The sequence below is a fragment of the Schistocerca americana genome, chromosome 1, assembly GCF_021461395.2.
Source record: "Schistocerca americana isolate TAMUIC-IGC-003095 chromosome 1, iqSchAmer2.1, whole genome shotgun sequence".
NCBI classification, from domain to species: domain Eukaryota; kingdom Metazoa; phylum Arthropoda; class Insecta; order Orthoptera; family Acrididae; genus Schistocerca; species Schistocerca americana.
The window spans coordinates 568,543,723-568,570,671 of NC_060119.1; the positions used below are offsets into that span (position 1 = coordinate 568,543,723).

General features: G+C 40.1%; 1 protein-coding gene across 2 annotated transcripts in view; it reads left to right on the forward strand.

The window, feature by feature from the left end:
- The window catches only part of LOC124606560 (tRNA (guanine(10)-N2)-methyltransferase homolog), a 196,526-nt gene that overhangs the window by 21,929 nt on the left and 147,648 nt on the right, over positions 1-26,949 (forward strand). For both annotated transcript variants that reach the window (XM_047138554.1, XM_047138547.1), the window contains 2 exons: positions 10,586-10,651; positions 21,306-21,551. In XM_047138554.1, coding sequence (XP_046994510.1) covers positions 10,586-10,651; positions 21,306-21,551 — 312 coding nt within the window. The remainder of the gene's footprint in view (positions 1-10,585; positions 10,652-21,305; positions 21,552-26,949) is intronic.

Here is a 26,949-nt window from a genome sequence, read left to right on the forward strand (position 1 = left end):
ATCTTAATTTCGCTTTGAATGTGGGTGGTGTTTTTACATTCTTTATAAGACAAAGAACATCCTTTTGCTAACAAATATTCATGGGAAGGGTAATGTCCACATTAGTACAGAACTCCTTGGATACTGAATACCAGGTGGATAGGATTAACCCAAGTATATCACTGAGCATACTCTTCATTCAAATGAGAAAATTATGTCTCTCTTGGGCCTGTAAGAAATGCCCCAAATCAAGTATTTTGTTGAAAACAGTTTTTCAGTTGCCTTCCCGAAAACTGGCCTTACATGATCATTTCATTTTATCTCTCTTTTTAGTATTAGTTCTAAATACTTATGCTATGTAACATGCTCAACATGTTCACCACTAATCTTGCTCTTGGATAGTATTGAGTTCTTTCTCTTTGATATATGCTTTATTGTACATTTATTCATGTTTAGAGAGAGCTGCCATTTATTTTATCCAAGTCTTTTTGCTTATCCTGTCTGATATATCGTGCATATATATTTAGAACATTAGAGGTCGTAGTATGCTCCCTTGGGGTACGTTCGATGTTACTTCTGTTTCTATAGAACATTTGCCATCAAGCATAATGTACTGTGCCCACAGCATATGGTCTAGTGACTAACGTTGCTGCCTGTGGGTCACCATGTCTCGGGTTCAATTCCCGGCCGGTTCGGGAATTTTCTCCGCTTGTGGACTGGGTGTTTTTGTTGTCCTCATAATTTCATTGTCATTTGTGAAAGTGGCGAGACTAGACTGTTTAAAGATTGGGAATTTATCTGGGTGCTGAGAACTGTGTACTGGAGAATCCTACAAACCAAATACCATCGTCGTCATAAAGTGCTGTCCTACGTCTGAATGTTTGTGGCGAGAGGTTATGTAGATATCTAATTTTCAGAAGCATTCAGTGTAACCAGAAGACTATGTTTCCATTCAACGAGTTTTACAGTATTTCACTGAGCCCTTCAAATGTAAATATTTTTGAAAGACAGAGTTGCTGAATACAGTGGCATACATTAGTGGAAAAAAATGGCAGCTTGGACAGTGTAAAGGACAAAAATCATAATACGTTGGCAGTGTCACAACAAAACTGAAGAAGCTTGTTAAATAAGGAAATAAATTAGTGGAAACAAGCAGCTTGGACAGTGCAAAGGGTAAAAATCATAATAAATCAGCAATGTCACATCGAAACTTAAAAAGCTTGTTGAATAAGGAACTCAGCTTCTTAGATTGCTATTGTAAATTGATAAATCTGAAGGTGTTTGTACATACACTATGTGATCAACAGTATCCGGACACCTGGCTAAAATTGACTTACAAGTTTGTGGCGCCCTTCATCGCTAATGCTGGAATTCATTATGGTGTTGGCCCACCCTTAGCCTTGATGACAGCTTCCACTCTCGCAGGCATATGTTCAATCAGATGCTGGAAGGTTTCTTGGGGAATGGCAGCCCATTCTTCACAGTGTGCTGCACTGAGGAGAGGTATCGACATTGGTCGGTAAGGCCTGGCATGAAGTCAGCGTTCCAAAGCATCCCAAAGGTGTTCTATAGGATTCAGATGAAGACCTTGTGCAGGCCAGCCCATTACAGGGATGTTATTATTGTGTAACCACTACGTCACAGGCCACGCATTATGAACAGATGCTCAGTCGTGTTAAAAGATGCAATCGACATCCCCGAATTGCTCTTCAACAGTGGGAATTTAGAAGGTGCTTAAAACATTAATGTAGGCCTGTGCTGTGATAGTGCCACGCAAAACAACAAAGGGTGCAAGCCCCCTACTTGAAAAACATGATCGCACTATAACACCACCGCCTCCGAATTTTACTGTTGGCACTACCCATACTGGCAGGTGACATTCACCGGGCATTTGTCATACCCAGACCGAGCAATCGGATCACCACATTGTGTACTGTGATTCGTCACTCCACACAACGTTTTTCCACTATTCGGTTGTCCAATGTTTATGCTCGTTACACCAAGTGAGGCGTCATTTGCCTTTTACTGGCATGATGTATGGCTTATGAGCAGCTGCTCAACCATGAAATCCAAGTTTGCTTACCCCCTGCCTAACTGTCATAGTAATTGCAGTGGATTCTGATGCAGTTTGGAATTCCTGTGTGATGGTCTGGATAGATGTGTGCCTATTACACATAGTGACCCTCTTCAACTGTTGGTGGTCTCTGTCAGTCAACAGACGAGGTCAGCCTGTACATTTTTGTGCTGTACCTGTCCCTTCACGTTTCCACTTCACTGTCGCATCAGAAACAGTGGACCTAGGGACCTTTAGGAGTGTGGAAATCTCACATACAGACGTATGACAAAAGTTACCCCCAATCACCTTATCACGTTCAGAGTCCATGAGTTCCGCAGAGCACCCCATTCTGCACTCTCACAATGTTTAATGACTACTGAGGTCACTGATATGGAGTACCAAGCAGTAGGTGGCAGCAAAATGCTCCTGATATGAAAAATGTATGTTTTGGGGGTGTCCGGATACTTATGATCACATAGTGTATGTGTTATGCATAACTGAACATCATTTGAAAATAACAAAAATTGGACATATGCACAGTCTACCTTATGTGAATGCATAATGTGGAGTGTCCCACTCATTAGTGGTCCTGGGTAAAGTCTCTTCCCTCTTTATCGCAGGAATGTGGACTGTCATGTAGCACGTATCATATAGCTGCTCAGAAAAAGAATTCTCTCCTGTATCCCTACAAGTTTACAGTTTTCATGAACTGACACAGACTGACTGCAATAAATGCCCAACATACTGCCTGTGGCTTCAGCAATTTATCCCTGAAAGGCTAGGAATATTGCTGTGTACGTGGTAGAGTAATGAAGTGTAGTTTCACTTTCCATATTGTGTGAAGTCACGAAACACATGTTCCTGGAGTAGTAAAACCAGCATGTAGTCATTGAGGAAGCGTTTCATGCACAGAAGGTGGGAGCATGTTCTGTGCATTATCACAGCAGCATATCACAGGACTATTTTCTTTTTTTTTTTTTTTTTTTTACTCCACTGTCACCAGTCAAGTGTTCCATGTATTGTTTAGTGAATTTGTAAACCAGTTTGGTGACAAGTAATGGACAGTTGACTGGTACCAGTAAGATGGAGCAAAGTGCCACATGTCTAAAGTGAGTATGGGTGCAGTGGGCTCCTTTTTCCCTGACAAGAGTGGTTTCAAAAGGATTATGGCCTTCAAGGTCTCCTTACTTCGTGGCGACACCCCACCCGACCCCTGGTTTTTTTCCATGGGGTCACCATGAAGGTAATGTGTACAAGAATAAATCATCAAACCATGCACCATTGATGAGCTACATGAGAACACCTGCTGTGAAATCCAGGCAGTCAAGCAACATTCATGAACATGCAGTTCTGTGTTGAACTGTATATAAAGGTGGAGGAGGTCATTTCTAGCATGTCTTGTAATGTACCTTTGTCTCTGAACCATAAAGGTATACAAATTTACAAATTTGGTTTCATATCCTCTTTTATTAAGACTTTTATAATACTTTTCCTGTGACCCCTGAAGAGTGGGACACCTGTTGTAGGGATATGGGATGTGGGCCTATGAACAAAAAGTGGACTAAAGTCCATGCCATACTTAGAAATGAGTAGTCCATTGAACAACTCTTTGAGTACCATTCTTCAGTAATAGACTTGTAACTGTGCATGTCATCAGTAATGTATGTATACAGACCTCCAACAGAAAATATTTTAAATTTAATAGAGACTTAGTAGAAATAACTGGAAAGGTACTGCATGCAGAAATTTCTGTGTTGTTTGCATCTTAGATAGTACTGATAGAGAGCACTTGGTGTAGTTATGCCCATAATGGTTTATTTCTCACAGTAACATTCCCACTAAGATTATAAAGACATACTGTAACAGCAATTGATAATTTATTTCAAAGTCCAGCTGTCTTAAATGAAACACACATGGGCCCTGTACTAAATAGTTGATCTGACCTTGATGAAAAAATAGTAAAAATAAAGGGTCACCATCAGTCAGAATTAGCTAAGAATGGAAAAGTCATTTCACATAATTATAAATGTTAGCTCACAAGGGAACCTCCCCATCGCACCCCCCTCAGATTTAGTTATAAATTGACACAGTGGATAGGCCTTGAAAAACTGAACACAGATCAATCGAGAAAACAGGAAGAAGTTGTGTGAAACTATGAAAAAATAAGCAAAATATACAAACTGAGTAGTCCATGTGCAAGATAGGCAACATCAAGGACAATGTGAGCTGAGGAGTGCCGTGGTCCCGTAGTTAGAGTGAGCAGCTGCGGAACGAAAGGTCCTTGGTTCGAGTCTTCCCTCAAGTGAAAATTTTACTTTCTTTATTTTCGCAAAGTTACGATTTGTCCGTTCATTCATTGACGTCTCTGTTCACTGTAATAAGTTTAGTGTCTGTGTTTTGTGACCGCACCGCAAAACCGTGCGATTAGTAGACAAAAGGACGTGCCTCTCCAATAGGAACCGAAAACATTTGATCGCAAGATCATAGATCAACCGATTCCAACACAGGAAAACACATCTGATATATTCTATACGACACTGGTGACGGCATGTCCGTCACATGACAGGAATATGTTGTCGACCCACCTAACTTGCACACCTGGCGAATGGGTAAAAAGATCCTTCTACCTTGCGTGATTTAGGTTTTCTTGTGGGTGTGATAATCACTCCCAAAAAGTGATGGAAACATAAGAGTTTGTCACATAAACTGCAACAAATGAATGCAACAGTTTCACAATTGCACAGTTTTCCCTGTGCTCTGTCAAAACATGTGTTTTTTACGTTTTCAAATGTTTCCGTGTGTAGACCGTCAAATCCTGCATATGTCCAAGCAAATCTGAACATGTCCTGGAATTTTGGAGAGCGAAGTTGATTATGTGTGAGTGCCTGAACTTTGATAATTGTCTGAAAACAAAAAATTAAACTTTTCACTCGAGAGAAGACTTGAACCAAGGACCTCTCGTTCCGGAGCTGTTCACGCTAACCACGGGACCACGGCGCTCGTAAGCTCATATTCTCCTCGATGTTGCCTACGTTGCGCATGGACTACTCAGTTTGTATATTTTGCTTATTTTTTTCATAGTTCCACACAACTTCTTCCTGTTTTCTCGATTGATCTGTGTTCAGTTTTTCAAGGCCTATCCCTGTGCCAACTTATAACTAAATCTGAGGGGGGTGCAATGGGGAGGTTCCCTTGTCAGTAGCATTATGTTGAGAGAATGTGCAGAACAGACTTTGGCAAGTAGTTTACCAAGAGCACACATAAGATGAGAAATTTAAGTATTTCCTTATAATATGAAATAATTGCTAATTATAGAAGCTGAAGAAATGAATTAAAATTTGTGCCTCAGCAGGGACTTGGACCCGGATCTCCTGCTTACTAGATAGATATGCTAGCCATAAGACCACAAATTGTAAGTCATTTCGTCAGCCTCTCTCATAATTGGAGATAAAGTTGAGACTCACATATTGTGAGGAAAATGTAATTCCATCAGATCAATATGAAATCAGTTTTGTGTTACATTGAGTGAGGGAAAGGTTACAGTGAAGCTGAGAGAAAGGATGGCTCACGATTGGGATCAAAGCATCTAGCACCAGGAAGAAAGAGCTTTATTTAATGCAGAGGACTTGCTGTAATCAAGATTTAAAGATGCAGTACTGTAAATTCAGCATTTTGTCAAAAATCCAAATAAGTATTTCAAAGTTTCAAGAACAGAGCAAAGGCAACTTGGGATATTAATAGGAATGAAAGAATAAACACAGTAGGCAAATGTTTCTCAACACCCAGTTGACAGTAGCAGTGAGGCAGATTATGTAAAAGTCAAAATCATTGGTCACTAAATTCAATGAACTATTCCTAACCACAGCTGAAATACAGGGAGAGAAAAAAACCAAGGAAAAAATTTGCTGTTCAAAATAAGATCCACTATATTGACAGTAGTATGAAGAGGATACATTGCCACTTACCACATAGAGGAGACACTGAGTCGCAGATAGGAAAAAAATAAAAAAAATTAAAAAAAAAATGCTATATGTTTAAGGTTTTGGGCTAAAGGTTTTCTTCTGAAGTAGAAAATACACACATATTCACACAAGCACAACTCACACGTTCATGGCCACTTTCTCTGGCTGAGGGTGGACTGCATATAGCAGCGACCCAGAGACAGTGACCATGTGTGTGTGTGTGTGTGTGTGTGTGTGTGTGTGTGTGTGTGTGTGTGTGTGTTTGTGTGTGTGTGTGTGCACGTGCGTGCGTGTGCGTGCTTGTGCCCATGTGCGTGCTCGCGTGCATGCTCATGTTTTCTACTTTAGAAGAAGGCCTTTTGGCCAAAAACTTAAATGTACAGCAATCTTATTGTTGTACGTGTCTGCAGCTCAACATTTCCTGTATATAGTGAGTAGCGATCTATCCTTTTCATACCAGTGATTGAAAATACCGCTTTAGTTTTAAATTTCTTTTATTATCACGACCAGTTTCGGGCTCTCTATCGCAACTGTACTGTGGCCCACTGAGTGCTGCGGGGGACTTTTCATAATATTGTTGTTTTTCTCTCCTGGGTTTTCCATTGTTTGATCCATTATATTCCCTTAGATACGCATTGTGTGCTCCACTAGCATATATCACTTTTACCATTTTGACTTTTAAAGAGATCAGAAACATCAGTGGGTCAAAGAAAATCAGTTACTCTTCTGGCTGTGACAATACTAAAATCCTGTTCTAAGTTGATAGCGCCCCTCTAGATTATCTTTGTAATCTCACAGTGAGTCCAAGAGTATTTACTGACAGATGAAACATGCAGTAGTAATATCCATTTATAAAATTGGAAAGAAACAAATGATCTCTAATTACAGAACAGTCTCTCTCCTTCCTGTGGCCTCAAAATTTTTCGAGAAGTTAGATGACAGCTGATTATTGAAATTTCCGATCATAACCTTTTAACAGCAGCTCAGTTCGGTTTTCGTATAAGCTTCTCAACAGAGAAAGCAAAATATTATATTATGCACTCAATTCTGGTAGATCTAAATGAGAAAAGTTATCCTTTTGGCATATTCTATCATCTTACCAAAACTCTCATGTGTCGTAAAATTGTGCTTGGCAAACTAATATGTTTTGGTGTTGGAGGCATTAAAACTGCACCTTAACAGTAGACAACAGAGTTAACTTAACAAATTATATCTTATAAACAAAACTAGATTTGAGAGAGAAATCATGAAGTACGGTGTCTCCCCATCTTTGTTCTTGACCTACAGAATGATTCAGTATGAACTTGTGAGGGCTATTCAAGAACTGTGATGTTTATTGATGACACAGAATATAAAACTTCATCCTAAACCAAAGACATTGACGCATAGTCTGCAGCGAAATTATTTTTAGTTATACTATTGTTTAGGAGTGTGAATTTCAAAATTCATCCTAAATTTACTCTATTACTGACTACAAATAGAATTGGCGAATAAATATATTGGCAAATAGTGTAAAAGTCCCAGAAGAGGCTTATACAATATGTTTGGTTATCGACTTTACATAATAGTCTTACATCATGACTCTGTAAAACAAATATTATTTTGTGCCCAGTTGCACTGTACCAGAAGATTGTGCCACTTGACAGTATTGAGTGAAAGTATGCTAGTATTTCTGTCCGTTGATCAATATCTGGGTGCTTAAGAACTTCGCACATGGAGTCTCATCCTGTTCTGATACCTTTCTTTTTAACTGGTTTGGAATTGGATGATATGAGTCCATGTAAGCTAAAAGGCTAAGCTGTTTGCTTTGAATTACATGTATGGCCGTTGTATTATTCTTCGGACTATGTCTGGTGTGGATGAGTCTATGCCCTAGATCAGTATACTTGTGTCATCAATAAATATCACAGTTCTTGAATAGCTCTCACAAGTTCAAATTGAATCATTCTGTAGGTCAAGAACAAAGATGGGGAGACACCATACTTCATGATTTCTCTCTCAAATCCAGTTTTGTTTATAAGATATAATTTGTTAAGTTAACTCTGTTGCCTATTGTTAAGGTGCAGTTTTAATGCCTCCAACACCAAAACATATTAGTTTGCCAAGCACAATTTTACGACACATGAGAGTTTTGGTAAGATGATAGAATATGCCAAAAGGATAACTTTTCTCATTTAGATCTACCAGAATAGAGTGCGTAATATAATATTTTGCTTTCTCTGTTGAGAAGCTTATACGAAAACCGTACTGAGCTGCTGTTAAAAGGTTATGATCGGAAATTGCTGTATGTTTTTGAGACAGCAATCACTTCAAACGTTACCTGCGGCAAATATCACCTGTAAAAAGGTGGCTAACAAAGTATTTTTAAACAGATGAGAATTCCCAATTTCATTCTTTATGTAAGATGAGTGATTGTTGATTACCTCTGCTTCAGAGTACACAACTCATCTCTAAACCCAAGACAAGCAGGTAAAGTGTACATGAAAATAATTTTTACATCTTGTGTTGTTCAGTTGTGTTAGGCTTCCTTCAGCTGAACTAGTTTTTATCATCAGGAACAAAAACAATCAAGGAGGAAATATATTGGGAAGCGAGTGTAAGAATTCCAAGATCCTTAAAAATGCTTGTGCAATATTTACAGTTACCTTCTTTACAAAGTATTCTTATGCATGCTTCTGCTGAATAAACAATTTACTTTAGGTTCAGTGCTCCAGGAAATAATGCTTACAAGGAAACCTCCCCATTGCACCCCCCTCAGATTTAGTTATAAGTTGGCACAGTGGATAGGCCTTGAAAAACTGAACACAGATCACTCGAGAAAACAGGAAGAAGTTGTGTGGAACTATGAAAAATATAAGCAAAATATACAAACTGAGTAGTCCATGCGCAAGATAGGCAACATCAAGGATAATGTGAGCTCAGGAGCGCCGTGGTCTCGTGGTTAGCTTGAGCAGCTGCGGAACGAGAGGTCCTTGGTTCAAGTCTTCCCTTGAGTGAAAAGACCTCTCGTTCTGCAGCTGCTCATGCTAACCACGGGACCACGGCGTTCCTGAGCTCACATTAGCCTTGATGTTGCCTATCTTGCACATGGACTACTCAGTTTGTATATTTTGCTTATTTGTTTCATAGTTCCATACAACTTCTTCCTGTTTTCTCGATTGATCTGTGTTAAGTTTTTCAAGGCCTATCCACTGTGCCAACTTATGACTCAATCTGAGGGGGGTGCGATGGGGAGGTTCCCTTGTTAGTAATAAGTGTTTGGCGTAGGGTTTGTAGAATTATTTTTAGGCTATTTCTCAACTGTTCAACACTCAGATAGCGTGCAAACAAATAAAAAATGAACACCTAAATCTTGACGATTGAGCTCTGATTTTTCTTAATTCTTTTTCTGAATTGATAACCTTTATAAACAAAATTTAACAGTATCTTTTTTGGTACTCATATGGAGGACTTCACACTTTTATTATTTAGAGTTGATTGCCATCTTCTGCACTGTGTAGATTTGAAATTGATATCATTTCTGAATTTGTTTTGTTCTTCTGATGACTTTACTAGGTGCTAAAAGACAGCATTATCAACAAAAAATGTAAGAGGGCTACTCATATTGTTTCCTAAATCTGACAAAAGAATTGAAGCCCCCAGAAGGGGAGGTGGAAATGAAATGATACAAAATTGAGTTAAATTTACAAACCAGTTGGCACTTTGAGTCCACTTATCAGTATGGCATTGCACCCTCTCTGGCCGGATGTATGCACTGATTCGGGGGAAGGGTTGCGTAAAGTCTTCAAGTCCTCTCCTGAGGCAAGCTGGCCCATAACTGTTGTAACTGGTGTGTGGCAGCCTGGATACTGGCTGGGGTAGGGAGCTGACATCTGAGCTAGTTCCACACATTATTTTGGGGCTGTATCTGAGGATATTGCTGGCTGTGGGAGTACCTCTACATCACACACAAACAGGTTATGGAGACACATGCAGTGTGTGTGTAAAAAGAGGTAACACATGACGATGCAGACTGTCTAAAACATACTTTTGCGCTGTCAGAGTTACCTGAATCATTATCAGCTGTGACCTGAAGTCATGCCATACCTCTCTGTGACCTGAAGTCATGCCATACCTCTCTGTGACCTGAAGTCATGCCATACCTCTCTGTCTCTCTCTCTCTCTCTCTCTCTCTCTCTCTCTCTCTCTCTCTCTCTCTCCCCCCCCCCCCTCCCTCCTCTCCCCCTCCCCCCCTTCCAGTTCCATTTTATCATTTGTTTTGATTATTGTCACTTGTTGCCCCCCCCCACCCCCCTGTGTGTGTGTGTGGGGAGGGGGGAGGGAGGGAGGGTGAGATGGATGTGTGTGTGTGTGTGTGTGTGTGTGTGTGTGTGTGTGTGTGTGTGGGAGGGAGGGATGGATGGATGGATGGATGGATGGCTGGCTGGCTGGCTGGCTGTATGTATGTATGTGTGTATGTGTAGGTGAGTTGCAAGGAATTTTAACTTGTAAGTTGCTTTCCATTGGAAGCATGATTTCTGTCTTATGCCTTGCTTGATATGTGCCAAAGAATGACATGAATTACAATCTATCTTTTTTCTTTTTTAAGGAAATTGAATCCATCTCTTCACTGTTCAGCATACAGCTCAATTGGGTTGAGAAACATACTTACCATGTAAGTATCACATTGCTCAAGGCCACTGTGATTTTTCATTATAAATGGTGAAATATTAATTGATATTATCCCTAACAGTACCAAACCATTTTCAATAACCAATATTAATAGTGGGAGGGGAAAGGGAGGTTATGTTACGACTGCCACATAAAAAAGAAACAAAAAAACCATCAGTTGCACTAATTGTTGTTGACTTTTATTTACAACATACATTTTAAAGAGATGCTGATGTGTAAGTAGGATCCAGTATCTGAAAATGTTGAACAACACATTTGTTGAGAAAAGTCGCATCTACTTACTACTGGGGGTGGGTGGTGAGGAGAGGTGGCTTTATGACCACATTAGCTAGACCCAAATTTTTGGATTAAGTTTAGTTGAAAAACATTGAAACAATTATAGAATCTGATAGAAGAATTCATTAAAAACAATAAATATTTGTTTCAAAATTTAAAAATACAAAGTATGTGACTAGATTACAATATTTACAAAAGATTGACATAAAGTGGCTCCACCTGCCACCCCCACCACCTCCAGTTAGTATTGCTATTGATACATAACTGGGAGGATAAAATTGGGTAGTTAGTACTTCATCGCTTCCTTTGTGATGCAATGCACGACTTGTCATGTTTTGTAATTTCTACTCTGTAACTGTTCAACTTGTATTACCTGTTAATATGGTTATGTCACAAGTATGAAAAGAACTGCTAGAATACAGTGTATTAAAATGGTCAATTCAGTTGTTTGTGTGTTCCTTGGATCATATTTGCAACAACTTCCTGTGATGGTGTAGAATGTGTGAGATTATGTGTTGATCATTTACTTAATTCAGTTATCATTTTACTCTTAATCTACAATAAAATTTAATAAATGTATTTTGTACATGTGCTGGGAGTGCTTGTCAACTCAAATGGTATGTCAGAGGTATTATTGCTGTCCATTAACATTACCACTAGGCTGACTTGCTAGGAGTGCTCTAAGTGAGTAACATGGGTTGTCCATTAGCAGCTCGCACTGGCAAGGATTGCTGCAGTCTACCACATGAAGCTATTTGTATTGTGCCAGTGGATCGCCTGTTTACTAAACCTTCAATTCTGTTGTTATAATTGGTGCTGCTTTCTTGTTTAAATGATTTTAACATATGGCGACTTTGGCTTCACCCATGTTCTCCGATTTCCACAACATGAATTCATTTGTCTCTGAGTCTGTGTTAGTTTGCAGCCCTGCTGTTGTGGACAGTGACTACAAATTTAGTGTATCACTATTGTTTCGCTTAGTAAAATGGTGTCTTGGATGATATCCAAATTACAGTGGCTATTTTGCTGCCATGGATCAAGAGTTTTTTGATCTATGGAAACAGCTGGTACAGCAGGCGGAGTAATAGCAGTAGATCTTCTAGCTGCAGTTAAGTGACCAACAAAAACACCATGAGCAGTACATGATAATCCGTTTCAGAAACAGCATGTGCAACAGCAACAACAGTGAAAGTAGTTTCTACATCTGCTCTCACAACAACAATGGGTTGTGGCAGCAGCATCACTGCAGCCATCTCTCATTTGTGAATTGTAACGAAGCAGATAAAATGTGGTTTATTTGTGGTACTGTTTCCATCTCATCGAAAGGCAAATGGTGTCATAGACCTTAAGTGGCCAGGCCCTGATTTATTGTCTTCCAGTACCAGCCTTTAATAAGAAGAGCAAAAATTGTGTCCATTAGCTGACTTGAACAGTTTTACCTTTTACAGAAATATGTGATTTGCTTACAAAGCACTTTTGCTTGCAAACACCCATTTTATCACCAAGGCCTGTGTTAAATATTACAGTGGAAAAAAAAAAAAAAAAAAATCTGTCACATGTTTCATGGGTCATTGCATATGCATATTATCTAATTAAAAACGTAATCATATAATTATCACCTGGCATGGTGGCTCCAACGCTTTAGACGACAAGAAGCGATGTGAAGCTGGTTTGCAAACTTCCCACCTCTCTCCCACAGGTTGACTTACTTGGTATGCACAGCCGATCTTCTTCTCTGGATAGCTGGCCACGTCGATCTCCAAAAACTTCATCTCCAAAGAATAATGCTGGTTAAGGGAATTTATCAGATACTCTCTCTACTCTTGAAATAATTTGGTACTCGAAGAATACTTTTAGTTCAGTCATGGTATGTTTCAACTTCCACAAAAAACAAATTCACCACTTCTCATATAAATATTCAAACTCGTGCATGTCAACCAAGTCGTCAAACATTAGACTCTATTAGGATACATGTACAACAGGATTGGTTTAATAACCACCAGAAAATATGAACATGTCTTGCTTCTAGCAAGTCCAACACATGAATTGCTTGAAAGTCTAATCCCATTTTTTCATTTGTTCTTAACAATCATCACAGTCACTAAACCAGCAAAGAATAGCACAGGCTCTTTTCTACACATACACTGAAACTATATGGATCGTACAGCAGGTACTTGTCGGCCACCATTCGGCCGCCGCTTCCACATTTTGCTCGTGACTGCTTTTAGACCTGCACACACAGACATGCAATGCGCAGTAGGTCGGATTACTCTCTCTCACACTCCTATTTAAAATATCGTGGGTTCGATATGGAGGAAGACCAAGTGGTTCTAGAATGTACACGGAAATTCTCGAACATTGTCAGTATCTGCTCTGTGACACAAAGTGCCACTACTGCAACAAGACTGTGTGTCTTTCTTTCTCCCAACAGACAACACCACCACAGCGCAACACTCCGTCAGGCCAGTGTCAGCAGTCAGTAGAATTCCAAACAACCTGACGATAACTTAAGCCATCAACTAGCATCAGTCAGTGTTCCTGGTTGACACAGGGATTGCTATGCCTTTTTTTTACTTGTAACAATTACCAGAGCACTGGTTCTCCTCCTCCCCACCATCCTCCTTGTTTCGCCTTCTGTTCCAGCAGTTGCAGCGTGCGGTCATCTATTGTCAATAAGCAATCTCTCTACAGAGACAGATAATACCACAACCTAGGTTAGATGGCCTCGGGCAAGTACAGAAAGGGCAACAGCCTCAAAGGGTGCGGGGCAAAGTCAGGACGTGCGGAGACCAAGCAGCAATCGGTACTGTGATTGTAAACTGTCGGAGCTGCATTGGTAAAGTACCGGGACTTCAAGCGCTGATAGAAAGCACCGAAGCTGAAATCGTAGTAGGTACAGAAAGCTGGCTGAAGCCAGAGATAAATTCTGCCAAAATTTTTACAAAAGAACAGACGGTGTTTAGAAAGGATGGATTGCATGCAACCGGTGGTGGCATGTTTGTCGCTGTTAGTAGTAGTTTATCCTGTAGTGAAGTAGAAGTGGATAGTTCCTGTGAATTATTATGGGTGGAGGTTACACTCAACAACCGAGCTAGGTTAATAGTTGGCTCCTTTTACCGACCTCCTGACTCAGCAGCATTAGTGGCAGAACAACTGAGAGAAAATTTGGAATACATTTCACATAAATTTTCTCAGCATGTTATAGTCTTAGGTGGAGATTTCAATTTACCAGATATAGACTGGGACACTCGGATGTTTAGGACGGGTGGTAGGGACAGAGCATCGAGTGACATTATACTGAGTGCACTATCCGAAGATTATCTCAAGCAATTAAACAGAGAACTGACTCGTGGAGATAACATCTTGGACCTACCGATAACAAATAGACCCGAACTTTTCGACTCTGTAAGTGCAGAACAGGGAATCAGTGATCATAAGGCCGTTGCATTATCCATGAATATGGAAGTTAATAGGAATATAAAAAAAGGGAGGAAGGTTTATCTGTTTAGCAAGAGTAATAGAAGGCAGATTTCAGACTACCGAACAGATCAAAATGAAAATTTCTGTTCCGACACTGACAATGTTAAGTGTTTATGGAAAAAGTTCAAGGCAATTGTAAAATGCGTTTTAGACAGGTACTTGCTGAGTAAAACTGTGAGAGACGGGAAAAACCCACCGTGATTCAACAACAAAGTTAGGAAACTACTGCGAAATCAAAGAGAGCTTCACTTCAAGTTTAAACACAGCCAAAACCTCTCAGATAAACAGAAGCTAAACGATGTCAAAGTTAGTGTACGGAGGGCTATGCGTGAAGCATTCAGTGAATTCGAAAGTAAAATTCTATGTACCAACTTGACAGAAAATCCTAGGAAGTTCTGGTCTTACGTTAAATCAGTAAGTGGCTCGAAACAGCATATCTAGACACTCTGGGATGACGATGGCATTGAAACAGAGGATGACACGCGTAAAGCTGAAATACTAAACACCTTTTTCCAAAGCTGTTTCACAGAGGAAGACCGCATGGCAGTTCCTTCTCTAAATCTTAGCACAAACAAAAAAATGGCTGACATCGAAATAAGCGTCCAAGGAATAGAAAGGCAAACGGAATCACTCAACAGAGGAAAGTCCACTGGACCTGACGGGATACAATTCGATTCTACACAGAGTACGCAAAAGAACTTGCCCCCCTTCCAACAGCCATGTACCGCAAGTCTCTAGAGGGACGGAAGGTTCCAAATGATTGGAAAAGAGCTCAGGTAGTCCCAGTCTTCAAGAAGGGTTGTCGAGCAGATGCGCAAAACTATAGACCTATATCTCTGACGTCGATCTGTTGTAGAATTTTAGAACATGTTTTTTACTCATGTATCATGTCGTTTTTGGAAACCCAGAATGTACTCTGTAGGAATCAACATGGATTCCGGAAACAGCGATTGTGTGAGACCCAACTCGCTTTATTTGTTCATGAGACCCAGAAAATATTAGATACAGGCTCCCAGGTAGATGCTATTTTCCTTGACTTCCAGAAGGCATTCGATACAGTTCCGCACTGTCGCCTGATAAACAAAGTAAGAGCCTATGGAATATCAGACCAGCTGTGTGGCTGGATTGAAGTGTTTATAGCAAACAGAACACAGCATGTTGTTATCTGCAGACATTAAAGTAACCTCTGGCGTGCCACAGGGGAGTGTTATGGGACCATTACTTTTCACAATGTATATAAATGACCTAGTAGATAGTGTCGGAAGTCCCATGCGGCATTTCGCGGATGATGCTGTAGTATACAGAGAAGTTGCAGCATTAGAAAATTGTAGTGAAATGCAGGAAGATCTGCAGCGGATAGGCACTTGGTGCAGGGAGTTGCAACTGACCCGTAACATAGATAAATGTAATGTATTGTGAATACATAGAAAGAAGGATCCTTTATTGTATGATTATATGATAGCGGAACAATTACTTACAGTTACTTCTGTAAAATATCTGGGAGTATGCGTGCGGAACGATTTGAAGTGGAATGATCACATAAAATTATTTGTTGGTAAGGCGGGTACCAGGTTGAGATTCATTGGGAGAGTCCTTAGAAAATGTAGTCCATCAACAAAGGAGGGGGCTTACAAAACACTCGTTCGACCTATACTTGAGTATTACTCATCAGTGTGGGATCCGTACCAGATCGGGTTGACGGAGGAGATAGAGAAGATCCAAAGAAGAGTGGCGCATTTCGTCACAGGGTTATTTGGTAACCATGATAGCGTTACGGAGATCTTTAGCAAACTCAAGTGGCAGACTCTGCAAGAGAGGCACTCTGCATCGCGGTGTAGCTTGCTCGCCAGGTTTCGAGAGGGTGCGTTTCTGGATGAGGCATCGAATATATTGCTTCCCCCTACTTATACCTCCCGAGGAGATCACGAATGTAAAATTAGAGAGATTCGAGTGCGCACGGAGGCTTTCAGACAGTCGTTCTTCCCGCGAACCGTACGCGACTGGAACAGAAAAGGGAGGTAATGACAGTGGCACGTAAAGTGCCCTCCGCCACACATCGTTGGGTGGCTTGCTGAGTATAAATGTAGATGTAGGTGTATGTACAAGAATGTAACTTGGGCACTGAAACAACTGACATATGTAGACTGGATGTATTTTTCTTGTTTGATTTTTAAATTAATGACAAAGTAAACCTTGTATAATTCACTATTCAGTTTAATGGCTTGTGATAATTTTGTGAAAAATATGAACAGTTGATTGGTATCTCATTAGGTTTTGTGAATAATTTCCATACTTACCTACCACTTAAACCATTTTTGTAGGTTGTGTCCAGTTGGGTTTGTCATAAGTCCAGGATTAGCCTGGACAGTCCTGGTTTGTTAGTGATGTCTGGGGTTGCAAGAATGTCTGGGGTTTGAGAATTTTATGACTGGCAAGGATTTTATTTTAAATCTTAGACCATTGTGACTGACACCGTTTTCAAACATTCTCTTATGGCCTTGCCTCTGTCAACTGACCTCAGAGCAAATGATGAGGCGACGGGGAGGTGCATGGCTACCAGTTCTGCCACTTTTCACTTACTATTAGTCAGTTTCGAACACAACAGGGGAAATGTGTTTATATTGTTTTCGTGTGTGAAGTAACTATTTGACATATTTTTGATCATTTTATACCTATTGGTTTTTTGTTTCACTGTTTAGCCATGGGCAAAACAAAGCATATGTTTAACTTGAATCTGCAGCAGGAATACAAATTTTTGAAATTGTGTAATGACAGAAGCAGTGAACACATTTTTGCACATTATTTATTGGAGTATTTTCTGTTGAACATAAAGGAAAGAGTGATACTGAAGACCACATGAAAACAGCTAAGTACAAAACATAAGAGATTTTTAAAAATCAAAGATGATAATGGTGATCTGTAGTATGCTGCTAGATTTTCATACACACTGCCAGATACAAACACAGTTTGAAAACATCAGACTGCACATCTAAACTTGTTAAAAAGCTATAAGATCCAAAAATTTTATTTTCTAGAACCACAACAGAGGCAATTATTGTTAACAGATGGCTGCATTTTGTAGACGTGAAGAATAAAGATGTAGAATGTTAATAACATTCATCTTTAAAAAGATTTAAAAGTTTTCACACTAAATTTTTTTGGCGCCGTTACTTTTCAGCATGCCCTCATACTTTAGGTGTGCACAGCTGTCACAAGGTGAAGATGAAGAGGTACAGGGAACTGAATATGTAACTCACTAAAGAGAGATGAAAATCTGATTCTCATGGGGGATTGAAATATTGAATGTTACAGAAGGGGAAGGAACAGAAGATAAAGTTAGGGGAGAATATGCGTTTGGTAGTAACAATGAGGAGGGGGTAGAGACTCCTAAAGAATTTGTCTCTCCTAGAGTTCAGCAATAAATTTCAGCCAGTGATAGGAAAAATATTATTCAAGAATCACAAGAGGAGGAAATACAATATACTTTGAAAAGACATTGAGACACAGGAAAACACCACCTGGTTACAAAATCAGATACTGGATTGTAAGATATACCCAGGAGCAGATGATGATGTGCATTTGAAGTGTTCTGAGTCCATAGATAATGGTGGTAATGAATACTAAAGCAAGCAGTTCAAAAGAGTAGGAGTTAAAATACCTAAAAAAGGGCCATCACAGAGGTTGGACTGACAAATACAGGCACAAGGAAGATAACTGCAAAGAAACCTTTGCAAACAGGAGACATACTTCAGTTGATTGACAAAAGAAGGAAATATAAAATTGTTCAGGAAAACAAAAGTGTGCAGCAGTATAATTGACTTAGGAACGAAAGCAAATAGCTACAGGAAAAATGTGAAAAAATTGAAAAGCAAATAGTCATCAGAAGATATAGGAAAGTCAAAATAACTTTCAGTGACATTAAAAGCCAAGGTGTCAACATTAGGAGTGCAAAAGGAATTCCACTATTAAATGGAGAACAGCATTGATTTGAAAGACATAAGGGATCAAATATTCAGGTCAGAGTTTTACAGAGCTTTGGAAGACTTGTTTTACAGAGCTTTGGAAGACTTGTGAACAAACATTGCATCAAGGATAGATAGCATTTCTTCGAAGTTTCTCAAATCATTGGGAGAAGCTACAATTCAATGACTATTCAAACTAGTGTGTAGTATCATTGAGATTGGTAACATACATCAGACATTCAGAAGAATTAAATTTACATAATCCCAAAGATAGCAAAGGCAGATAAATGTGAGAACTACCATTGATCATCTTACCAGCTCATAGATCAAAGTTGTTGATGAGATTGTTGTACAGAAGAGTGGAAAATTGAGAATCATTTAGATGATGATGCACTTGATAACACAGGCAAGGCTTGAGAAAAATGAAGATACTTCACAGAGTTCTCCTTTAAATATTTGTGTTTTCAGATGCAAATTTGTTGTCTTCTCTTTGCTCTGAATGTCTCCACCTAAAAATAAATTTCTCTTCAGACCACACCATTGCAGCACAGATGAACCTTATTTCCGATGCAGTTGTCCATACGATGAAATCGAATACACTTCAATAAATTTTCAGTTTTCTACAAATGAATACAAAACATTTCCTCTGTAGGTATATTTGTATATTCTATCACAATGTGCAATACTTATTGTATCTCAGACACTACACCATAGGGAACATTTCTTGTATTCATATCAAGTTCATACATAGGAGACTAACATTGGAATGAATCAAATCATGTTAATTGATTTCTAATATCTTGCCATGATGTCATGCCACATTGTTACATGCTTTTAGTTTGTGGTGGGCCATGTTACTACAATTGGGGTTTCCACTCACAGAGGGTACACAAAGCCCACACAGGTACCACAACTTGTGATAGTACTGCAATATCTGTCCCATCTTGAAGATGCAAAGCGTCCATTTGTATGCGCCTCACTTGCAAAACAGATAACAAAAACCCACAAACAGCTTTCTCATTTTAACCACTACTTCACTATAGGGTTTAAGTATTGCAACTATCCTTTGTCTGCTAGGTAGACACAGAGCTACACCTCATTGTATCTGAGTGATATGTTACATCACAACATACATGGGATTTGTCGACCTAGGCAAGTGTTTAGCAATGTAAAATAGTATAGGATGTTTGAAATTCTCAGAAAAATGGATATGTGCGGTAGTTAAAGATGGATAATATGTAATATGGACAAGAAATAATAGAGAACAATAAGAAGAATGGAAGATCAGAATTTAAGTACTCATCTTAAAAAGGATGTATTGTTCAACATTTGCATCAAAGAAGCAGTGATGTAGATAAAAGAAAGGTTTGAGGCTGAGATTAAATTCAGATTAGAAGGCTGTCAATGATAGATGAGCATAGAATATGGATTTTGAAAAAGACAAAGAAAATGAAATTAACCAAGACAAAGAAAATGAAATTAACCAGGGATAACAAAAATGAGAGTAGCGATAAACTTAATATCAAAATTGAGGGCTATGTAGTAGGTATAATGAAGGGATGCTACTAACTCAGAAATAAACTAACACATGATGGATAAACTGAGAAGTATATAAGAAGTTGACTAACACGGGTAAAGATGACATACCTCGTAAAAAGAAAAGTATTACTACCAAAGAGAAATTTCTGGGAATGTATGTCTGGAGCACAGCACTATAAAGAAGTCAATCACAAGTGGGTGAAAACCAGACAAGAAGAGAATCAAAGCATTTGAGATTTAATATCATGGAAGGACACTTAAAATAAAATATGCTGATAAGGTAAGTTATTACTTGGTTTTCTATATAATATCCAACAAATAATTGAAGACATAGCAAGATTGGAGGAGACAGTGTGAAACATGCAAAAGAATTCTGGAAAGCCAAAGCACATAATAATGTTTGAAGCAAATAATAATAATTTCATGTGGTTCAGTGGCCAGGTGCAAGTCTTTCAGTTTGATGCCACTTTATTAATTTTCATGCCCCTAATCTACTCTAGTTATCCAACCAGGCAAAGGGGACCTACAGCTTAATGTGAAATCCAAATCATATTTCATGGCAATTCCTCACATAGTTGAGAAGTGAAAATCAGATTAAAGGCAAACTGAAAATTTCTGTCATTTCACTGAGATTCAATCCCACAATTTTTCGGTTTCCAGGCATGCACTTTACCACGAAAACACATTTGGCTAATGTGAGACAGGCTTACTTGAACAAACTATTGCCCTAGAGTAGAGGAAGAAACATTGTGCATGAGGCAGAGCACAGAGTGTAATATGGAAGTGAAATGTGGGTATTGGTAGGACAGGAGGTAGAAAGTGGGGGAATATGAAGTACACTGTTAAGAAAATGTAATTACAAAAAAGGAAGAAAAGTGGTGTTCAAAATTGTCAAAAATAGTTACTGTTTGTTTCACATCTGATAAGGCATCCACAGCTTGATACTATGATACTGGGAGAAGCAGTTGTGGCAAAAAATTACAGTGGCAGCAAATGCTATAATGATTATCACAGATCGTGAGGTAATTTTATGTAATTGGTATGTAGACATGATGAGACTAGTACAGAATAAGTAGTAGTTCACAAGTGCATCAAGCCACTCATCATAGCTAAAATTATCTTCCATGTTTTTCCAGAGATTGAAAGTATCCTTTATGTTTGTTGACTGTATCATCATTATAAGATGAGTTCTTACCATGAAGATATCTCCATATCAATGTTTGACACAATAAACTTTCATTGTCTTATAATGTGTAGATTGCACTTAATCCTTTATTAATATATTTCAGGTTAGTTTGTATTATTGTCTGTCAACCTTTGTACGTTCTGATCCTATTCTGAACCCCTCATTTTTTGATGTTATGTGTATCTATGTTGCAGCCATACTGCATAATTGATTTGCATGATGAAGAGGCAGCTCTTCAAATAGCTTCGAGATCTGTGGCTCTCAGATGGTGTTTGGAATTGTGGGCACGTGCTAAAACAGATGAAGAGTTGCACAGGAATCTGAAGTCATATCCACATGAAAGGATGAAACCATTTCTCCAAGATAACCTCTCATTCAAGATCAAAGTGGAAACCTTCTGCAATAGTCAAACTCAGGAAGAAAAAGTCTCTAAAATTGAGGCATGTTTCGAATCTATTTCAAAATGTAGAAAATGAAGTCCTTGGTATCTCAGCTAGAAAGCAGTAAATTTAGAAGACAAAAAATGGCTATACTTCACAATCATTTCAATTTATTTCTTTCATTCATGAAGAAAATTGATTAAAATTCTCGAATGAACTAAATATTTTATTGCACTTTTTTAAATTGTTTTCATGACGCATGTATAAATTTGTAGATGATTTGCTGCATCCCAGATGTGTTGCAGTTAATAACAGGCAATTTCTTCAAAATCTGGCTGTGAACAAAACCCAGGTGCAGCTCATAATTAAAGGCTCTGAGGCGAAGCTGCCCCAAAATGTATATTAAAATAAATTTCTCAGTAATGTATTACAGAATTTCCTGCGTCGATTTGAATAATGTAGGTCTGCATTTTTGGAATTGTTGATGTGTGATTCCAAGTAATGTTTTTCGAACAGGTAGTAGCTAGTCTTAAGGCAGGACCTTGAAATACCACTTAGCTCTATGTAGCAGCAGTTTGGGGACACAGATTCCTTTAAATTCAGCTCTTACGGGCATCCCAAAGGCTCTGGTGTTTCATCCTAAGCGTATCCTACCAATATGCACACAATTTTCACATTCCACTACTTACATCAAAACGGTGTGAGCAGAGTTGGTGGAACTTCATTATTGAATTGCTGTCTCAGTGTATCGCTATTATGCTTTGATGTGTCATTAATTGACATTTAGTATTATTGTTTTGATAGTGTCGTAGACAGTGTTTTTCTTTCTGCCATGAACTGTTGGAATAAGTTTGTAAATGTCCAGCTATAGTGCACTAGTGTATGGAACGTAAGTCATTGTTTGGCAAAGTGCACAGCAACATGGTGGTCCACTTGTCTCTAGGCCACAGTTTGTCGGCGGCCATTCATACAGACAGGTTGTCATTCCCACATAGAATGCACCACAGTGGTTGCAGCCTAGCTTGTAGTTCACATGACTGGTTTCATAGGTAGCCCTGTCTTTGATGGGATAGGTGATGTTTGTAACTAGATTGAGTAGGTGGTAGTGGGAGGATGTATGGAACGGGTCTGGCATCTGGATCTATTACAGGGGTATGAGTCATAAGGTAAGGGGTTGAGAGCAGGGGTTGTATAGGGATGGATGAGTATATTGTGTAGGTTCGGTGGATGGCAGAATACCATTGTGGGAAGGCTGGGAAGGATAGTGGGCATGAAATTTCTCATTTCAGGGCATGACGAGAGGTAGCCAAAACCCTGGTGGAGAAAGTAATTCAGTTGCTCCAGTCCTGGGTGGTACTGAGTTACAAAGGGAATGCTCCTCTGTGGCCTGACAGTGGTACTTTGTGAGGTGGTGGGAGATTGGAAAGGTAAGGGATGCGAGATTTGTTTTTGTACAAGGTTGGGAGGATAATCGTGGTTTGTGAAGGCTTCAGTGAGACCCCCAGTATATTTCGAGAGGGACCACTCATCACTGCAGATATGGCGACCATGTGTGGGTAGGTTGTATGGAAGGGACTTCTTAGTATGGAATGGGAGGCAGCTATCAAAGTGGAGGTATTGTTGGTGGTTAGTAGGTTTGATATGGGCGGACGTACTGATGTAGCCATCTTTGAGGTGGAGGTCAACATGTAGGAAGGTGGCTTGTTGGGTTGAGTAGGACCAGGTGAAGCAAATAGAGGAGAAGTTGTTAAGGTTCTGGAGGAATATGGATAGGGTGTCCTCACCCTCGATCTAAATCACAAAGATGTAATCAGTGAATCTGAACCACGTGAGGGATTTAGGATTCTGGGTGATTATGAAGGATTTCTCTATATGGTCCATGAATAGGGTGTCATAGGATGGCACCATGCACGTGCCCCTAGCCATACTGTGGATTTGTGTAGGTAATACCTTCAAAGGAGAAGTAATTGTGGGTGAAGGTATAGTTGGTCATGGTGACTAGGAAGGAGGTAGTTGGCTTGGGATCTATCAGGCATTGGAAAAGGTAGTGTTCAATAGCAGTAAGGTCGTGTCCATTAGGGATGTTAGTGTAAAGGGAGGTGGCATCAATAGTGACGAGCAGGGCACTGTGTGGTAAAGGGACAGGAACTGTGGAGAGTTGGTGGAGGAAATGGTTGGTATCTTTTATATAGGAGGGTATGTTCTGGGTAATAAGAACAATACCTTCAACTATTTACCCAGCACCTAGCCTCCTACATAAAAGATACCAACCATTTCTTCCACCAACTCTCCACAGTTCCTGCCCCTTTACCACACAGTGCCCTGCTTGTCACTATTGATGCCACCTCCCTTTACACTAACATTCCTAATGCCCAAGGTCTTACTGCTATTGAACACTACCTTTCCCAACGCCTGACAGCTTCCAAACCAACTACCTCCTTCCTAGTCACCATGACCAATTATATCCTGACCCACAATTACTTATCCTTTGGAGGCATTACCTACAAACAAATCCACAGTACGGCTTTGGGCACCTGTATGGCATCATCCTATGCCAACCTATTGATGGAACATCTAGAGGAATCCTTCCTAAACACCCAGAATCCTAAACCCCTCACCTGGTTCAGATTCATTGATGACATCTTTGCGATTTGGATCGAGGGTGAGGACACCCTATCCATATTCCTCCAGAACCTCAACAACTTTCCTCCATTTGGTTCACCTGGCCCTACTCAAACCAACAAGCACCTTCCTAGATGTTGATCTCCACCTCAAAGACGGCTACATCAGTACCTCCGTCCATATCAAACCTACTAACTACCAACAATACCTCCACTTTGGCAGCTGAAACCTTTCCATACCAAGAAGTCCTTTCTATACAGCCTATCCACCTGTGGTCACTGCACCTGCAGTGATAAGTGGTCCCTCTCGAAATATACTGAGGGTCTTCAGAAACCGTGATTATCATCCCAACCTTGTACAAAAACAAATCTCCCGTGCCTTATCTTTCCGATCTTCCACCACCTCACAAAGTCCCGCCATCCGGCCACAGAGGTGCATTCACCTTGTAACTCAGTGCCACCCAGGACTGGAGCAACTGAATTACATTCTCCACCAGGGTTTCGACTACTTCTCATCGTGCTCTGAAATGAGAAATGTCCTGCCCACTATCCTACCCACCACCACCCACTATGGTGTTCTGCCGTCCACCAAACCTACACAATATTCTCATCCATCCCTACACAACCCCTGCTCTCAACACCTTACCTCATGGCTCATAAACCTGTAATACACCTAGGTGCAAGACCTGTCCTATACATTCTCCCACCACCTACTCCAGTCTAGTCACAAACATCACCCATCCCATCAAAGGCAGGGCTATCTGTGAAACCAGTCATGTGAACTACAAGCTAAGCTGCAACCACTGTGCTGCATTCTATGTGGGCATGACAACCTACAAACTTCTGTCTGCATGAATGGCCACCGACAAACTGTGGCCTAGAGACAAGTGGACCACCATGTTGCTGTGCACACTGCCAAACAATGACATTCTTCATTTCAATGACTGCTTCACAGCCTGTGCCACATGGATCCTTCCCTCCGACACCAGTTTTTCTGAAATGCTCAGGTGGGACTTTTCCCTGTAATATATCCTATGTACCTGTAACCCTCGTAGCTTCAACCTTCGTTAGTCATTGTCCTCTCCCATCCAGCCCCTTCTCTGTTTCCATTCTAGCACTATACAGCCCTAATTCCTCCATTGCACCCAGTCTTTTTACTTCTTTCCTTTTCCACTATCCTCCCCCCCCCCCCCACCTCTCTGCTTTCTCTATCTAACCTCCCAACTGCACATAGCTGCCATCCTCTCTTTCCACTTCATTCCTCCGCACTCCCCAACAGAATGTCATTGTCGGCCACACCTGCCCTACTATCCCTCCTCCTCCCCATCCCAGCCTCCTCCCTATCCCCACCCAGTCGCCACTCCCATCTTGCACCAGTGCTGGTGCTCACAGTGTGGCCACAGCTGTGTGAGACTGCAGACGTGTGTGTGAGCTGCGTTTGCGTGAGTGTGTTTGTGTGTGTTGGCCATCTAATTCTGACGAATGCCTTACTGGTTGAAAGCTACATGTGTGCCAATCTTTTTGTTGTGCCTATCTGCGAGTCAGCATCTCCACTATATGGTGAGTAGGAACTTTCTTTTTCACAACATTGTTCTATTCCATCCTGGATTTTCCATTGTTTGATTACTAGCAACTTCCTTTTTCTGACTGTGTTATGCGTGAGTTCAGTAAGTTTTTCTTTTTTGCAATTAACGGCAGCATACCACGAGTTTGAAAACAACACGATATGAATTCATTGTGCAATTTATCAGGTAAAATTTTGGAACATGAGGTCAGGATGGAAGTGGAGGAAGTTGGTGCACCCAGACCTGATGTAAACATGAATCAAAAACAAAAAACGGGCAATGATGTACAAACAGTTTTAATAGAGCAGCATATAACATCTGACTGGAACACTCAGATGTTTAGGACGGGTGGTAGGGACAGAGCATCGAGTGACATTATATAGAGTGCACTATCCGAAAATTACCTTGCGCAATTAAACAGAGAACCGACTCGTGGAGATAACATCTTGGACCTACTGATAACAAACAGACCCGAACTTTTCGACACTGTATGTACAGAACAGGGAATCAGTGATCATAAGGCCGTTGCAGCATCCCTGAATATGGAAGTTAGTAGGAATATAAAAAAATGGAGGAAGGTTTATCTGTTTAGCAAGAGTAATAGAAGGCAGATTTCAGACTACCTAACAGATCAAAACGAAAATTTCTGTTCCAACACTGACAATGTTGAGTGTTTATGGAAAAAGTTCAAGGCAATTGTAAAATGCGTTTTAGACAGGTACGTGCCGAGTAAAACTGTGAGGGACGGGGGAAAACCCACTGTGGTACAACAACAAAGTTAGGAAGCTGCTGCGAAAGCAAAGAGAGCTTCACTCTTAAGTTTAAACGCAGCCAAAACCTCTCAGACAAACAGAAGCTAAACGGTGTCAAAGTTAGCGTAAGGAGGGCTATGCGTGAAGCGTTCAGTGAATTCGAAAGTAAAATTCTCTGTACCGACTTGACAGAAAATCCTAGGAAGTTCTGGTCTTACGTTAAATCAGTAAGTGGCTCGAAACAGCATATCCAGACACTCCGGGATGATGATGGCATTGAAACAGAGGATGACACGCGTAAAGCTGAAATACTAAACACCTTTTTCCAAAGCTGTTTCACAGAGGAAGACTGCACTGCAGTTCCTTCTCTAAATCCTCGCACAAACGAAAAAATGGCTGACATCGAAATAAGTGTCCAAGGAATAGAAAAGCAACTGGAATCACTCCACAGAGGAAAGTCCACTGGACCTGACGGGATACCAATTCGATTCTACACAGAGTACGCGAAAGAACTTGCCCC